General features: G+C 41.0%; 1 protein-coding gene across 5 annotated transcripts in view; it reads right to left on the reverse strand.

Annotated features, from left to right (window-relative positions):
* Positions 1–18,434, reverse strand: part of HACD4 (3-hydroxyacyl-CoA dehydratase 4) — a 38,371-nt gene extending 19,937 nt beyond the window's left edge. Inside the window, exons 1-5 of one of the 5 annotated variants that reach the window (XM_045468733.1) lie at positions 18,335–18,434; positions 16,481–16,584; positions 16,291–16,341; positions 13,579–13,706; positions 466–578 (exon numbers count right to left, since the gene is read on the reverse strand). In XM_045468733.1, coding sequence (XP_045324689.1) covers positions 466–578; positions 13,579–13,706; positions 16,291–16,341; positions 16,481–16,511 — 323 coding nt within the window. In that variant the 5' untranslated portion in view covers positions 16,512–16,584; positions 18,335–18,434. Of the gene's footprint in view, positions 1–465; positions 579–13,578; positions 13,707–16,290; positions 16,342–16,480; positions 16,585–17,855; positions 17,985–18,334 lie in introns of those variants that run through there. The other 4 variants (XM_045468730.1, XM_045468732.1, XM_045468729.1 and 1 more) reach the window with 4 other exon arrangements.
* Between the last annotated feature and the right edge of the window lie 304 nt (positions 18,435–18,738).

Raw genomic sequence — 18,738 nt, forward strand, 5'->3', positions numbered from 1 at the left:
AAAAAATAAATGCATGTGGAGGTGCATTTTTTCCCCCCAGAGAGATGAGGTCCTGTATTTAAAATATTCTGGAACTCACAGAAAGCAACTTTGGAAATCCTGACTGGGATATGATAAAAGTCTTGCTTTGCTTGTTAGAGTCACATGGACCAGAGCAATTGCAAGGAATGCCTTTCATTAGCAAACAGCTGTGAGGTTTATTCCAAACTGGTGTTTTGCCAAGTTTTCTGCTGGAAACCTGAATGCGCTGATTTGCTCTTGTAATACCGCAGTAGGTTTTCATTATCTCTGATATGCGCATTATGGAAAGCGCTAAAAATACATTTCCATATCAAGATAAAATAATTTGCAAAGGGGTTATGTTTTTCTCTCTCATCCACAGTAACCAAACGTAGGCGGCTATTACTGGTTGCATTGTAGAAAAGCAACTTGGCTTTGTTTTAAGAGATTATTTTGCCTCCTTACCTAACCATATCCAATAGATTCCAAAAGATGAATAAAACACACACCACGTATTTCTCTTGGACTTCCTCTTGACTGGTGATCACCACAAAGAGGATGATTATTCTCTCTGTGAGCTAACAAAGAAACAGCAAAGTCAAGAATTAGGATCATCTGGTAAGCATGTAGGTAATTTTCTAATTTTAAACACCCCAGTCCCTCTTAAAAGTATGCTTTCACTGGAAATAGGTATACTAAACTGTTAACATAACCTCTGAGGGAGTAGGGTTAGAGGTCCATTTCATTTCCTCCTTTTTGTTTTTTGCATTTTGTATTCTCCAAATTATATATAACGAATGAAAAGAAAAGAAAACCTGTATTTTATCTGAATCGGGATAGCTCTCCCCCTGCAAGAAAGGCACACATGTTGTTATTCACTTTGGCAGAAAGCATGGTCCTTGCTCCAGAGGGAAGCAGCGGTAGGAGAATGTGAGGACAGAATTCTGACACGGTGTGAATAATGGTGCCGTTTAAAGTGCTCTGTATGGGAGCACAGGTGAGGGAGATACCTGCCTCGGGAAAGGATCCAGAGAGACTCATGAAGACAGGTAACACTTCAGAGGGATCTGGGAGAAGGGACGGGAGTCTGTCAGGTAGACTGAGTAGGAGAAAGGGCATCCTAGGTCAGGGGAGCAGACTAAGCAAAGAGGCAGAGGTGTGAAAATGCAGGGGTACTGGGGAGTAATGAGAACCCCTGGAGACTACAGTTGGAGGAAAGTGTAGAGAAGGGAATAATAATAGGAGATAAAATAAAAAAGGTGTTGGGGCTGGGTTGTGAAGGGTTTTGAATAATGGGCCCAGAAATTTCGATTTCATCTAAGTCATCGTAGCATTTTTTTTAAGGGGAAGAGAAGTAATACAATCCTAACCTTTAAAAGCCAGTGGAAAATGAAAAGAATTCAACATACACATTTTTTTCCAAGTCAGTAAGCATTTTCAAATCATTGAGAATTCACACACTTATGGCTTAGCTCCAATTACTGACCTCAAAACACACATTCTTCTTCCCCAATCTAAATATAACGTGACTTCTTACATTAATACCCCCTGTATAGGCTGCATTTTTTTTCTCTTTTTTTTTTTAAGAGAACATTTTACTTTGCTTTCAGTGGTAAAAGGAAAATGTATTGGAGATTGAAGGAGCATAGTAGTGATTTAAAGAAGGAGGATTGCTTTATATTTTTCAATAGCTGTCTTTATTTTTGAGGCAGATCTAGGAATAATCTGTGACTTAGAATCATAGGCTTGTTAATCCTGGAAAATCACCTACTGCAGAGAAATCCAAGATTTGCCAACACTGGGCCCACATGCTCTATCAGCATGTTTATGACCGCAGCACTGAGTCAAGAGGGTCTCTGCTTGGCTAAGGGAATTGCATATGATTCATACGTTAGTCCATCTAGAGAAGCTATCTACACAGCTGTATTTATTTTGTTAGTCTTTCTTTACAATGCCCTAGTTTCTTAATTTATATTTACATAAAGAAGTATACTTAACTGCAATTATAATTACCAAATGATCCAAGCTTGCTGTCAATGACACCCGGCAGCCTTCAGATAAAAGATTTTAGGCGAACATCTGAGGAGCAAATAAGTACTTAGGAACCACCTAATCTTCCGTTTGGTCAGTGCCTGATAATTAGGAAAATCATCTAATTTCTGATAAAAATCTCAGAAGATATATACACATGAATGCATACACAACAACACATATTCCTAATTCTATGGCTCACTACAGAAAGAAAAGACCTAAATACCTCTTGATAAGATGGATCTCTAGGGTCCACTCTAGCCCAATCCTACCTTTTTTACAAATAAAAAACTGGAGAACCAGAGAAGTGACTTGCCCTAGTGGCAGACCTAGAAACATATAGATCCCGAGCTTTTTGGTTTCTGGAGTTGTAAGCTATCCATGATGTCAGACTGCCCCTTAACTGATGAGTACAGAGGGGGAAATCTCCTAAAACAGAGAATGTTACTGGACAATAGAATTCACCCTGTTGAGAATCACCACTTGTTACTGTTGCAATCCCAATTGCATAGAAATTGGCAATCAACATGCCCCAAAACCCCACAACCACATACATACATATGGAATATGTGAAGACACCTCTTAAAACGTCAATTATCTGATGGTTCTTCAACTCTAACTTGACCATTCGATGACAATACACTGGGAGAATCTAGTTGGAGCTATTCTTAAATTGAGAACAGCCAATATTTACCAGTTAATTTGTGTAAGGTTCCAAACATACACCATACCTCATTTAATCTCCACAATGACTCTAAGAAATAAGTGTTTTAATTTTTTTCTGCCTTTTATAAAGGTCCTTGCATCTTACAAAGTGAAAGTGACTTGCCTACAGATCTGGGATAAAAATCTGGACGACGTGACTCTAAATCCCTCGTTCTAAAGCACAAAGACATTTTCCCCCTTGTCATTTCATGGGCTATCCTCATGCCTAATATCCAGGTTATAGTCTATCCTTTCAAAAAGCCACTTTTCAAATTTTTTTTTTTTTAATGTTTGTTTATTTTTGAGACAGACAGACAGAGCACAAGCCTGGGAAGGGCAGAGAGAGAGGGAGACACAGAATTCGAAGCAGGCTCCAGGCTCTGAGCTGTCAACACAGAGCCCATGAGGGGCTGGAACTCACTAACTGTAAGATCATGACCTGAGCTGAAGTCGAATGCTTAACCAACCGAGCCACCAGGTGCCCCTCAAAAGCCTCTTTTAGGGGCGCCTGGGTGGCTCAGTCGGTTAAGCATCTGACTTCGGCTCAGGTCATGATCTCACGGTCCGTGAGTTCGAGCCCCGCGTCGGGCTCTGTGCTGACAGCTCAGAGCCTGGAGCCTGTTTCGGATTCTGTGTCTCCCTCTCTCTGACCCTCCCCTGTTCATGCTCTGTCTCTCCCTGTCTGAAAAATAAATAAAACGTTAAAAAAAAAAAAAAAGAACAATCATGTTTACAATTGCACCAAAAATAACAAAACATCTAGGAATAAATGTAATCAAGGAGATAAAGGTAAAACTATAAAACACTGATGAAAGAAATTGAAGATGACACATAAATGGAACGGTATTCCACGCTTACTGATTAGAACCAGTATTGTTAGAATGTCCACAGCACCCAAAGCAATCTACAGATCTAATGCAACCCCTATCAAAATGCCAACAACATTTTTCACAGAACTAGAATAATCCTAATTTGTTTTTTCAATTTGAGAGAGCACACGAGTGTGGCAGAGGGAGAGAGAACCTTAAGCAGGCTCCACACTCAGCATGAAGCCCATGTGGGGCTTGATCCCATGACCCGGGGATCATAATCTGAGCTGAAATCAAGAGTCAGATGTTCAACCGAGCCAACCAGGTGCCCCAACGATCCGAAAATTTGTATGGAACCACAAAAGACCTCAAACAGACAAAGCAATATTGAGAAAGAAGAACAAAGATGGAGGTATCACGTTCCCTGATTTCAAGATACATGACAAAGCTGTATTAGTCAAAACAGTATGGTACTGACACAAACGACAGAGATATAGATCAACAGAACAGGAGAGCCTGGAAATATACCCACACATCTCTGGTCAACTAATCTAAGACAAAGTAGGCAAGAGGACACCGTGGGGAAAAGACAGTCTCTTCAACAAATGGTACTGGGAAGATGAGATAGCTACATGCAAAAGAATTAAACTGGACCACTTTTTTGCACCATACACAAAAATAAACTCAAAATGGGTCAAAGACCTAAACGTGAGACCTGAGGCCATAAAAATCCTAGAAAAAAACATAGGTGATAATTGCTTTGACATCAGCTATAGAGATGTTTTTCTAGATAGGTCTACTCTGGCAAGAGAAACAAAAGTAAAATTAAACTATTGAGACTACACCCGAATAAAAGACTTTTGCACAGGGGAGGAAACCATCAGCAAAAAGGTAACCTACTCAATGGGTGAAGATATTTGCAAATGCTATATCCTATAAGGCATTAATATCCAAAATATATAAATAACTTATACAACACCAAAAATACACCAAATAATCTGATTAAAAACAAGCAGGGGACCCAAATAGACATTTTTCCAAAGAAGATATCCAGATGGCCAACAGACACATGAGAAGATGCTCAACATCCCTAACTAATCATTAGGGAAATGCAAATCAAACCCACAAGGAGATATCAATCAGTCAGAATGACTAAAATCAAAAACACAGGAAATACCAAGTATTGGTGAGGCTGTGGAGAAAAAGGGGCATCGGTACACTGTTGATGAAAATGCCTGTGGTGCAGTCACTGTGGAAAACAGTATGGAGGTTCCTTAAAAATTCAAAATAGAAATACCATATGATCCAGTAATTCCACTGGAATTCCATTTACCCAAAGAAAATGAAAACACTAATTCGAAAAGATATACACACCCCTATGTTTATAGTAGCATTACTGACAATAGCCAAGATATGGAAACAACTCAAGTGTGCATCCATAGATGGATAAAGAAGAGACGGGGTGTGTGTGTGTGTGTACGTATATAATGGAATATTACTCAGCCATTAAACAGGACAAAATCTTGCCATGTGCAACAACATGGATGGACCCAGAAGATACAATGCTAAGTGAAATAAGTCAGAGAGAGAAAGACAAACACCATATAATTTCACTCAAATGCGGAATTTAAGAAAGAAATGAAGAACAAAAAGAGAAACAAAAAAAACAGACTCGAATACAGAAAACAAACTGGTGGTTGCCAGAGGGGAGGTGAGTGGGGTGATGCGTGAAAGAGATGAAGGGGATTAAGAGTGATGAACACTGAGTATAGAACTTTTGAATCATACTGTGCACCTGAAATATTAGCACTGCGTTTTTTAATTTTTTTAAGTTTATTTATTTTGAGAGACAGAGAGAGCAGAGGAGGGGCGGAGAGAGAGAGGGAGAGAGAGAATCCCAGGCAGGCTCCATGCTGTCAGCACGGAGCCCAATGTGGGGCTTGAACTCACGAACCGTGAGATCACGACCTGAGCTGAAACCAAGAGTCGGACGCTTAACCGACGGGAGCCATCCAGGCGCCCCAACACTGTATGTTAATTATAATTCATTTAAAACAGAAATAAAAATTAGCCTCAAAGACTATTATTTTACTAAATAACCCAAGCTATTTCCATCCTATGAATTTCTGTCAAGAACCTTAGAAGCAGATCTTTAACGTGTTCAAAACCATCAATTACTTTCTTCTGTAAGACACAAACGTTGACACAATTTTATTTATATATATTTTTGTTTATTCATCATTCATCATACTTATTAAGTGCACTGTTCTGGATCCTGGGAGATCTAGCCATGAATAAGACCAAGGCCCAGCCCTCAGGGTATTTATATCCTACTTGGTAAGATATACAATAAGCACATTTAGAAGAGTTGAGAATTCAAGACAAATAGCCTAAATCCAAATTTTCACTCCACCATCCACAATTTATGTGGCCTTCAGTCATTTATTTAACTTCTGTGTTAATTACACTGGAAATAATAATTAGTATTAATATTATATAGTAAATATTTAGTATAAGGTTATTGTGAAGATTAAATTAGTTAATGCACATGGACTTAGAAAACTATTTGGCACATAAAAAGTCCTAAATTGGGGCGCCTGGGTGGCTCAGTCAGTTGAGCATCTGACTTCGGCTCAGGTCACGATCTTGCGGTCCATGAGTTCGAGCCCCGCATCGGGCTCTGTGCTGACAGCTCAGAGCCTGGAGCCTGTTTCGGATTCTGTGTCTCCCTCTCTCTCTGACCCTCCCTGTTCATGCTGTCTCTCTCTGTCTCAAAAATAAATAAATGTTAAAAAAAAAAAAAATTAAAAAAAATTCCTAAATAAATGTAAGCTATTACTAATGAAATAAATATAATTTAATGTAGTGATTAGTACATTAAGGCTATCAGTGAAAGGGCACCTGCACGGCTCAGTCAGTTAAGCGTCCAACTCTTGATTTCAGCTCAGGTCATGATCTCACAGTTTGTGGGATCGATCCCCACATTGGGCTCTGCACTGACAGCACAGAGCCTGCTTGGGATTCTCTCACACGCTGCCCCTCCTCCCTCAAAATAAATAATCTTTTTTTTTTTTTTTTAAAGACTATCAGTGAATAAAAAAGGCGAATCTCAGCACCTTTAAAATTATACTATAAATACAGTTTTTCAATGATCACACTGAAAAACTGCATGGATCAAACGCAAAAAAAAAAAAAGAAAAACCTAAAATCCTACCTACAGAGTGAACTGTGCCATTCATTCCCAGGAGGATTCAACATTGACAAGGTCAGCCTGACACAGTCTCCAGGACAGTTTTATCTCCAACAACGTAAACCTGGTCTCAACTCAAAAGTGGAAAGAAAATCTCTGTGATTTCATGGAAAACCAGATTATTTAATCCAGCAATGCAAAAACGTACCTGCCACACAGCTAAAAAGAAATCAGGGTGCAACTTGGCGGTCTTCCGAAAAGGGTTTACGTTACAATACTCTGTTGGCATTTCCTTCATGTTTGTTCTCAGAATCTAAGACTGTGTGAGATCCTTGGAGGGATTTTTGACCAGCAGACGCTTGCTTGCCCTTATCAGGAATGGGAGGGGATTATTAGTAAATGTAACAATGGTTTTTGCAATTTAGGTTCACAAATGGAAGTTTTGTAGGCACAGGAATTTGAGGAATTTCCTGGTGTTTTGATTTATAGATTTTTAGTTTTGAAAAATGAATACATGTGCAGCAGTGTTTATTGCAATGCAAAGGAAGAATGCAAAATTTAGACTTTTTAATTCGATTTGATATGAAGTCTTTGAATTTCAAGCATTTCTCAAAACGCAAAGGAGTAAATTGGATTACTCTGAGGGTTTCCTAAAGGTATATCAGTCTAATGTCCTGATACAAAGGTTAGTTTTGTGGAGATTTTCCCCTCTCCTGGAGTTGAGACATCCAGGAGGATCAATAAAATCCTCTTTCTCAGGCTTCTGCACAAAGTCAGAACAAAGTCCTTCAAAATCAGTATTTCAGGGTTGGTAGTGTTTCCACACTATGAAAACCAAGCGATTTTGATTACCTCTATTGAAATAAATGAATTTATCAATTCAACTTTTTAAATTTAATTAATTAATTTATTTATTTATTTATTTTTACCAAGCTAAACATGGGGACTCTTTTGGGAGGAAGGGGTTGGAGAGGAGTAACGCCTAGTTTTATATTCACTTATATTATCATGTGTTAAAACAGTTCTTTGTTTCTTTTGGACCTTTTTTATTTTCCCATATTATAAATTAAAAGCTTATTCATATGTTTTATATATATTGTATTTATTATAAAATTAAAAGTTTACTATATTTCTCTATATAACTTTTTTTTAATATTTATTTATTTTTTTTTTTAAATTTTTTTTTTCAACGTTTATTTATTTTTGGGACAGAGAGAGACAGAGCATGAACGGGGGAGGGGCAGAGAGAGAGGGAGACACAGAATCAGAAACAGGCTCCAGGCTCTGAGCCATCAGCCCCGAGCCTGATGCGGTGCTCGAACTCACGGACCGCGAGATCGTGACCTGGCTGAAGTCGGACGCTTAACCGACTGCGCCACCCAGGCGCCCCTAATATTTATTTTTGAGAGAGAGACAGAGTGAGAGCACAAGCAGGGTAGGGGCAGAGAGAGAGGGAGACAAAGAATCCAAAGCAGGCTCCAGGCTCTGAGCTGTCAGCACAGAGCCTGACACGGGGCTCAAACTCACGAACTGTGAGATCATGACATGGGCCAAAGTTGGACGGTCAACCGACTGAGCCACCCAGGAGCCCCTTCTCTATATAATTTTAATTGACATGTAATTATTTCCAAAAAGGATGTCTTTAAGCAACGATTTATGTTATAGGTTTGCCTTTTACTCCTAAAGTGTGTTTTTTTAAATATATAAAATTTATTACTGTTTTCTGTATTTAATGTATATTGTGTATTTTGAAAATACATAAAAAATTTTATTCTGTTAAATTATTTTAGTCTTATCGTCAATGGGTTTCCTCCCCTTTTGCAATTGTGTGTGATTCATAATGGCTTTTAGAAATTCATAATGGCTTTTCCCTATCAAAATAAATACGTGTGTATACAACATCCAGAAATGCACAGAACAAAACACACAAACACACCTTCTATAAACCCACCGCAATCATTTGATACATGGTTCAGTTAGTTAAACTTTCCTATTGCTTTATGAAATCACTTATCTTGAGATTTTGGAAGACCAGTTTCCCAAAAAGATAATTCAGTCGTAACTTAGTCTCGCAAAGGTAACGGCAAAGTGACATCACAAATTTGTGGACGTGTTTTTCAGCCCACTGAAAGCAGTTGCACACCGATGCATTTTTCAAGATGCTATATGCAATCAGCTAGGCTAACTGTGGAAAGAAGCTTAGCCACAATCTTAACTACAGTTTCTTCACTTAAAAATGGGGAAACAGGAAAACCAAGAATGATTACACAACCTTAGAGTTTTGTTTGGTTATTTTAAAGCAGGGGCCTCCCGAGTCATCTCATAATGAGGGAATTCTTCTAATTGTCTGCAGAGCTCAAATGAAGGAAGGGGGTAGAAAATGAAACTCTGAATATGATAAGACAGATTTTCAAAGCTTTTTCCAACACCAGGTCTATTTGGAAAACTATAGAAAAGACAGTAAATGAATACCACAAATAGAGGACAGATAAAATCTGAAAGAGATAAAAAGAGAAAGGTAAACAATCACAACAAAAATAGTAGCCCAGGATGAAAATGGTAGCTGTCTTCCCTCATGTGGTAAATCCCTCACTTGTCATCCCTCCCAACAAAAAAGACTTAACAATCATTTGAGCCCCATGAACAGCAGACACTGCAAGTCACTCTGAATAAAAAGATTCAATGTAGATTTGCCTTTTTTTTTTTTTTAATTACCAAACCAGGATATAGTTTGATTACACTGACCATAGTTCTATAATTAGATCACATTAGATTAATAGTGAATACAAGCACATTTAAATAGTCTGGAATTTCTGGAACTCCAAGACATCAGATTTCTAAGCTGCATAATAATTTCTATAACTAGGCAAGCCTACATAATTTTGGAAATCATAAAAAAGGTGCACATTTTCTAGGCACAATTAAGGTGCTCTATTTTCTTTCTTACAAGTCTACTTATCCCGTGTCTCACTTGCCTGCCTTACGATGTCAATAACTAAAATAACATTACTCTTAATTTTGAAAGTGCTGTTTCACCATGAAACTGATATTAGCCAATTTAGCCTAAGAAAATAAAAAGTCAAAAAAATATACACCAAAGAATACCAAAAGAAAGTATGCCAAAAGTAAAAATGACTTAGACTTTCAATGAGGTTGGTCATCCTCCAGGTAAAATAATTCCATGATAGACTACAACTTGCATTCAACCTGGATGGTTAATTCTGTTCTCTAAAATTAGCATGATGCAATGTTGGAACTATAAACACTGTGTTAGTTAACATATAATAAACATCAATAACTCTTGTTCCCAAATATGCTGCTTCTGGGACAGACATGTACTCCCTTTTATTTTGTAAGGAAATACATTTAAGGGAAGTCCATCTAGGTCTTGGCTAGCTGACTACTCTGTTATTAGGAGTCAAGGCTCTAAATAGTATCCTGACTTTTATTTTACATTTGATATTTCAACACTTAAAATGTCTTCATCTTAATGAACACTATTTCTCTACTTTTATTTAATAAGTAAAATTTAAAATCTCCCATAAACTTATAATGCTGAGTTCTTAACAGCCTCTTTAGGATTACAGTCCTATTTCCATCTTTTAAGCTTTCATGGTATTTTTTTTCTCTCTCTCACCTTACCAGCAATAATTTCCTATACTGGATCTCCACCCGTGAATTTCTCACCTTCCCTTCCACCGGCCTTTAAAAAGGAACATGGCCATCTAGAGCTAAAGATACGGTAGAGGAAATAAAAAATAGCTGAACAAATGGCAATAGCTCCCAGATATTCTATTCTAAGTGCTAGGAAATTATCTCACCTGTTTTTTCCGTTACTCCAAGAGATACAAGTTACTTTCACATCACTTGAGAAAATGATTCAGAACAATTGGTTCTGAACAATTGGTTCAGAACAATTTTTATGTTTTTTTGTTTGTTTGTTTTTGAGAGAGAGAGACAGAGTGTGAGCGGGGGGAGGGGCAGTAAGAGGGAGACACAGAATCCAAAGCAGGCTCCAGGCTCTGAGCTGTCAGCACAGAGCCCGACACAGGGCTCGAACCCACGAACTGTGAGATCATGACCCGAGCCGAAGTTGGACACTTAACCGACTGAGCCACCCAGGCGCCCCAACAATTTCTGTTTAAATCCATATGACTAGTTTCTACTCCTGAAACTACTATTACACTATATGTTAGCTAACTGGAAGTTAAATAAAAACTTGACATAAGAAAAAAACAAATTATAACAACTAGTAAAAGCTAGAAGTGGGATTTGAATCCAGGTCTGTAGGATTCCCAAGTCTATGGTCAGACGCTATACTAGATAAACATGTATCTCTCCTTTCCATTTCTATTCAGTAAAAGTGGCAGAAAGAACAAGAAATGGCTAAGTATTCTATTCTTTCGATATGGATGAAGGACACTTGTTTTTTCTGTTTGGATCATTTACGCTTTGCCAGATATTTTGTGTGGTGTCTTTTTCAACAGCTCAATGACTTGTGGGTATGATCCCACAGTGAAAGGCAGAGGAACCAGGTGTCAACCCAAGTCTGAATGACTCCAATCCTAGGACTCTCCTCTGTCCTACACTGCCCAGGGTGGTGGCACAGTGAGCATGGAAAGTGGCTGGGAAATCTGTCCCTAAGACAGGATCACTAAAGTGTTGCACAGACCAACAGCGTCATTGTCCTGAATGTTTCCAAATGGCTCTTCTAACCACGTAGGGTCTTAGAATGAGGTGGGGGTTTTTGTTTTGTTTTGTTGTTTGTTTTTTTATAGAATTCGTATTAGTGACTTGGGTTGCAAGTTTGCAGGGGTTTGCTTTTTAACTGCTAGCTTTAAGTCAAGGGAGGCGGAAACAGTACAAAGTATAAAACAGATTCTGTAAGACTGATAATGTGATTAAAACCACCCTGCAGAACCATGCTCACGGATTGGAAGAATCAGTATCATTAAAAGGTCCCAACTACCCAAAGCACAGATTCAGCGCAAACCCTATAAACTACCATGAGCATTTTCACAGAACTAGAAACAGTAATCCTAAAATTTGTATGGAACCACAAAAGACCTCGAATAGACAAAGTAGTCTTGAGGAAGAACAACACAGTGGAGGTATTACAATCTCAGATTTCAAGATACACAACAAAGCTGGAGTAATCAAAACAGTATGGAACTGGAACCAAAACAGACACACCCGACAGTGGAACAGAATAGGGAGCCCAGAAATAAACCCATGATTATATGGTCAATTAATCTTAGACAAAGGAGGCAAGGATATCCAATGGGGAAAAGACAGTCTCTTCAAAAAATGGTGTTGAGAAAATGAGACAGCTGCATGCAAAAGAATGAAACTGGACCTCTTTCTTAAACCACACACGAAAACAAACTCAAAATGGATCAAATGAGACCTGAAACCACGAATATCCTAGAGAAAAACATAGGCAGTAATCTCTTAGACATTAGCCTTAGCAACATATTTATGTTTCTGTCTCGCTATATTGTAAAGGGAAACAAAAGCAAAATTAAACTACTGGGTCTACACCAAAATAAAAAGGTTTTGCACAGCTAATGAGACCATCGACAAAACAAAAAAGCAATCTAGTGAATGGGAGAAGATACTTGCATGTGAAATACCTGAGAAGTTAATAACCAAAATGTATGAAGAACTTAGACAACTCAACACCAAACAAACAAACAAACAAACAAACAAACAAAACCCTGGTCCAATTTAAAAATGGGAAGAGGACCTGAATAGACATTTTTCCAAAGGAACCATAAGGATGGCCTACAGACACATGAAAAGATGTTCAGCATCACTTACCATCAAGAAAAGGCAAATCAAAACCACAATGAGCTATCACCTCACACCTGGCAGAATGGCTAGAGTCAAAGAGACAAGAAATAACACGTGTGGGCAAGGATGTGGAGAAAGGGGAACGGTTGCTGGGAATATAAATTAGTGCAGCCACGATGGAAAACAGTATGGAAGTTCCTTAAAAAATTAAAACTAGAAATAACATATGACTCAGTAACTCCACTACTGGGTATTTACCCAAAGAAAACAAAAACACTAATTTGAAAACATATATGCACCCCTATGTTTATTGCAGCATTATTTACAATAGTTAAGATATGAAAGCAATCCAAGTGTCCATCCATAGACGAATGGATAAAGAAGATGTGGTCCACACCACACACACACACACACACACACACACACACACACACACAGGAATAGCAGCCATGAAAAAGAATGAGATCTTGCCATTTGCAAGACTATGGATGGAGCTAGTGGGTATTATTCCTTTTTTTTTTTTTTTTCAACGTTTATTTATTTTTGGGACAGAGAGAGACAGAGCATGAACGGGGGAGGGGCAGAGAGAGAGGGAGACACAGAATCGGAAACAGGCTCCAGGCTCTGAGCCATCAGCCCAGAGCCTGACGCGGGGCTCGAACTCACGGACCGCGAGATCGTGACCTGGCTGAAGTCGGATGCTTAACCGACTGCACCACCCAGGCGCCCGTGGGTATTATTCTAAGTGAAGTCAGTCAGAGAGAGAAACACAATACCACATCATTTGACTTACAGACAGCACCTAAAAAACAAATGAACCAGAGGAAAAAAAAAAAAAAAAAAAAACCCAACCCCAAACAGACTCTAAAATACAGAGAGCTAACTGATGGCTACCAGAGGAGAGCTGGCTGGGGGATGGGTGAAATAAATACAGGAGATTAAGAGGTTCAAACTTCCCGTTATCAAATAAGTCACAGGAATGAAAAGTACAGCATAGAGATTACAGTCAATAACATGGCTAAAAAATAAATAAATAAAACCACCACCTACCTGCAGAAACCTAGGAAGGAGATGGTTTGGTTCAATGCCGGCACATATGTGCAGCAACTCCAAGAGGGAAATGGATTGGCAAACGCGCATCACAAGACCGATAGCATAAAAAGTATCAACCATGGAATCTGCGTCAGGGAATTAAACACAGATACAGTAAGTAAAAACTAGGTCATAACCCAAACCTATGTAGCACTTTGAAATAAAAATCATTGCACAAGTGAGAAATTTCCTAAACAGCTACTAAATTGCTAAGAATACTATGCAACCAGGGTGCCTGCGTGGCTCAGTCGCTTGAGTGCCAACTCTTGATTTCAGCTCAGGTCACGATCCCAGGGTTCTGGGATTAAGCCCCGCATTGGGCTTTGCGCTGAGCATGGCGTCTGCTGAAGATTCTCTCTTCAGGCATCTGGGTGGCTCAGTCGTTTGAGTGTCCAACTTCGGCTCAGGTCATGATCTCGCAGTTCGTGGTTCGAGCCCCACGTCAGGCTCTGTGCTGAGAGCTCAGAGCCTGGAGCCTGCTTCGGATTCTGTCTCTGTCTCTGTCTCTGTCTCTCTCTCTCTCTCTGCCCCTCCCTTGCTCATGCGCACTCGTTCTGTCTCAAAAAATAAAAACATTAAAAAAAACTTATCTCTCTCTGCCATGCTCGCTCTTGCTCACACACGTTCTAAAATAAAAAAAGGAATACTATGCAACCAAAGAAAGCACTTCATATCATAATACATCCTAATTGCTCCTCTTCCAAAAAAAAAAAGTAAAAATCTGCAAAAGAAGGACCATGGCCAAAGCTATAGTATTTATTCCCTATACTGTAAAGCAATTCCTGCATAAGAGCAACCTGGTAGAATCTAGACTGTATCAAATGTGAACAGGTTGGAGGTAAGATTAAAGAAGCTGGCATATTCACAATGTTTCCATGGACAAGAAAATGACAAAGATGAGAAAAATATTTCAGAGAAGCTTTATGGAAAAGGCATTAATAATGTGATATTAAATAACGTGTATCTAGCGTTTGCATCCTATACATACTTGGTTGGCGCTTTCTGGATCTTTGTTAGAACTTGGGTCTCTGGTGGGGATTTCTGGAGTTGCTGAGAGCCCTTGCTGCGTTTGGAGAGAACTGAAATAAGAGGGAAAACAACTCTTCCTCTAAACAGGATAAATCTGTTGGTTTAAATTCTAAAATGAAATCCCGCTGTGTTAAGAAACACCTAGGGAGGACTTTTGGGCCTTTACTGTCCTGTGATCATTCACATGACGATAATATATCGAGCACTGAGGGCTGCTCAACAGCTCCATGAGGTGAACACTATTATCATTATGCCCATTTCACAGATGATGGCTGAGGCAGACAGCCTCATGCTCTCATCCGCTGCCCTGCACTGGCTACAACACAGCATTATCAGTCACACAGCTCTGGGACAGGAAAGGTAGCAGGTGTTACCATTCAGGTGATTAGATTGCTATTAAGCTACTTATTATAATTTACACACGGACTCAGGAATTGTACTGAACCCCCACTTGGTTGTTTTCAGTCTGCTTTCCATATGAATGGTTGTGTGTCTTTAATAAGTAGCTTCTATGATTACAACAGCAGGATAATAATTAAGAAATAAACACACTGCTGACTAAAGCAATTTTTCCCACTGGAAGGGCCAGGCAGGATAAGAAAGAGTTCATTGCCCACTGCTTGGCTTTTCCTCTGCTTGAAGACTCCCAACATTCATAGATGAAATTCAAGCCTTAGGCTGTATCTTTGGAGGCCGCTGAAGGCAAGACTTTAACTACAGATTTACAGTAAGAAAACGGCAACATCAGGGCGCCTGGGTGGCTCCATCAGGTGAGCGTCCGACTTTGGCTCAGGTCATGATCTCACGGCTCATGAGTGCGAGCCCCTCATCGGGCTCTGTGCTGGCAGCTCAGAGCCTGGAGCCTGCTTCGGATTCTGTGTCTCCCTCTCTCTCTGCCCCTCCCATGCTCATGCTCTGTCTCTGTCTCAAAAATAAACATTAAAAAAAAAATTAAAAAGAAAAAAGCAACATAAAACAGGTTTGGTAACCCCAGATTTAAATTTCCTTATGATACACAAGTCTGAATTGATGAGCACAGCAGGACTTTCCCCGGGGTATATTCTAGGTGTTTGCTTTTAGCTGAATCCAGCAGTTGCTCAAACGGTCAAGTCACCCAACATTTGTACACTGTGATGACACTTACGCACGTGGGGATGGAGCGTGAACAGAATGTTATTTTGACAGCCACTTAGTGATTCATTTTTTACAAATTGAAGTGCTAGTCAAAACCTTTACTTTTGAGAAAACTGGAGGAAACTTACGACTTAAACCATTAATACCAACTCCCATATAGATGGCGAGTCATCTAGAAGATGTGTCATTTATTTAGGGACACGTGACTCCTGAAGGGGACCAAGAGAACCCTGGTGACTGTAAAGTTTGTCTCTCACTTATTAGTAGTCTCCAGTTACCTTAAACCTGGGGGATAAGAAAACAAGGGAAGAATTTGGTGAATTCCTGATTTCCCTGCACAAAATGTTATACTGGAGTTTACAGATTTCCTCAAGCCCCCTCAAATCCACTAAGGTTTGCTGCAGAACCAAAAAGGAAGAGTGAAATGGCATGCCCCAATGGCATGTCTGTGTTTTCAGGGCGAATTGCCTAGTCAGAGGGAAGCCAAATCCCTTTCCCTCATCTTACCTGCCCCCTTCTCCAAAAAGGCTTTGGTTTCTGCAATAGGAAGCAAGGTTACTGAAAAATGTGGTTACTACATTGCAGAGCAGTGAAGGATATTAGGTGAAGTTCACAGAAGTTAAAATATTAATATAAGAAGGACTGGGTGAAAACAAGGATTCAAAGTTAAAAATCCAAAACTGTTTTGGAGTTTTACCTTCTCCAAATGAAAAGAATCGGACTGTCATATTGGTAAATATCCAGGAGTGGCCACAGAACTGGATTAGGTAGTAGATGAAAAGATAGGTGTTCTTTCTATACCTATAGATACAGGAAAATACCATTAAACACTTCCTTCATCGTCCTTTCAGCATTATACACACATTTCTTAACTAGCCTATTGGCCCACCTGAGCAAGAGAAAACTATTCCAGAGCAGTCTTTAATTTAGTTGCCTCTGTAATGCACAGCAGATTGTGAAACGCCCCAAAGCATGCATTATCTGCTAAAAGGAGTGTCTTTGGTTTGCTTAAAGCCAAATATGGTTCTGTTTCAAAATTCACTTTAGCTTTGAGGAAGTTCTAACCTTGCTCTCACGAAGGAATAAAAGGAAGTGTTGCAAAGATGGCTCTGAATATTTGGGGGAGAGGAGGAAAAAAAAAAAAAAGGATGGTGAGGGCTTGATGTGCCCCACGTGTTGGCTGTAGCTGGGCCTACTCAGTGCAAAACCTGAGATGACTGGTTTAGGGTTACAAGAGGGGGAGTGGTGATGGTGGCATTTCCAAAGGGCGGATCATTCAGTAGTTGGCCATACCCGACTTTTGAATGTATTACGTGATGGGGGTCAGCACCCCACTACTGCCTATTGTATCTGCAAGGGCAGATCGTTCCCTTCGCCAGACACACATAGAAAGCAGTTTAGTGGCTCCGGCCAGAAAAGGGAAGTCAAGCTGAGTTTAAAAATGGGTTGCTGGGGAGATGACTAAGGGATGATTGACAGATACAGTTTGAGGTAGTTAGGCAGAGCATTGTTTGAAGTGTGCCCGGGGGTTCAGAAGGGTGGTGGGAGTGGCCCTGCCTGTATAGACAAGGATCTCTCCTTGTCGGAGGTGTGAAATCTCTGAGAAAGAGAGGAAATAGGCTGGGAAGCAGATACAGTGTAGCTTGCCAACAGGCATCCAACAGATGAGGAGGGGGTGGGGAAGAAGGATCCCTTCTTAAAGCTGCAAAAGAATCACCTGGAGTGATTCACATTCACTCACATTCCCCAGGCTCTACCCCCAGTACCACTGAACCAGTTTCTCCGGAACTGGGTCCTGGAATCTACACGTGCGATAGGTGTTTCTGCAGCAGGTAGACCTAAAAACCTCCCCCGCAACGCTGGGTCTGAGAAAGTAAGGAAAGGACTCCGGGTGGGCGGAGGGGGGAGAGAAGAAAGCACCCAACCAGCTAACGCCCGTCCAGAGCTCCAGGGCGTGCGGGGCGCTGGGCCGCGCAGCGCCGCGCTGCCGGGGGGACGCGGGGGGATGGAACCCCGCCCCTGGCGCCCCTTCCCACGCGCTCCTCGCCTCCCGCCGCGGCCGAGCGCCCTACCTGGGCTGCAGCCAGGCGGGCAGCGCCATGGGTGTCACGGGCCGCCGCCGCCAGGCCCTCCAGCGCCGTCAGGGAAGGAGCGCCCGCCCGGGAGGGGCCGCCCGGCGGCCAAAGCCCGGCCCGGAAAGGCGGGGCCTCGCCACACTCAGCAATTTACAAAAAAAAAAAAAAAAACCAAAACCACCAAACCCTAAGGTCTTGCTTTGGGCCAAAGATGAAAGTCAAGTTCCTGAAGTTCCCGCAGTGGCTAGAGCGCGCTGTCCCGCGAGTGCCCGGCCGGGGCAAGCACGCGCGCGAGCCTGGGCAGGCCTGGCGGCGGCCCGAGCGCACCCACGGGGTTCGCGCAGCGCCTGCCAGGCCTTGCTAATCTTTGGATGGACCCTTCGTTGCAGCTGCGTGGAAATTAATGGGGCATCCCGCCCAAATGCCAAAGGCTGCACCGGTCCCAGGTGGGCGCCTGCCTCTCTTATTACCCTCACCTGTGAGAGCCCGTCAGCTGTGGGTACGCTCTCCCTAACACCTTCTTTTCAGCCAAGGGGCCTGATGGCTCCAGGAAGAGGCATCCTTGCCCTCTAATCTTCCCCCGGGTCTTCGCAGATGTTTGCAAATCCTCTTATGCACGTTGAGTCTTTCTTCCTATCCTGTGCCCAGCCCCCAGAAAATCTCCTGAGCCCTCGGGCTTATGGCATCTTTGTCTCGCTCCATGCTCAGAAAGCCCGCCTCCTGCTTTGCTGATCACCTCCAGATCGCCGTCCAGTGTCTCTACCGTCTAAGGGAAACCTCCCCAAATAAATTTAAAACCCAAACAAACAACAAGCCAAGAAAGCACTTGCCAGTATGTGGAACGACAACATCTGATTTTTGGAGCTGGAAGCTAGTACCC

This window comes from Leopardus geoffroyi, chromosome D4 (genome assembly GCF_018350155.1).
Source record: "Leopardus geoffroyi isolate Oge1 chromosome D4, O.geoffroyi_Oge1_pat1.0, whole genome shotgun sequence".
Lineage (NCBI taxonomy): Eukaryota > Metazoa > Chordata > Mammalia > Carnivora > Felidae > Leopardus > Leopardus geoffroyi.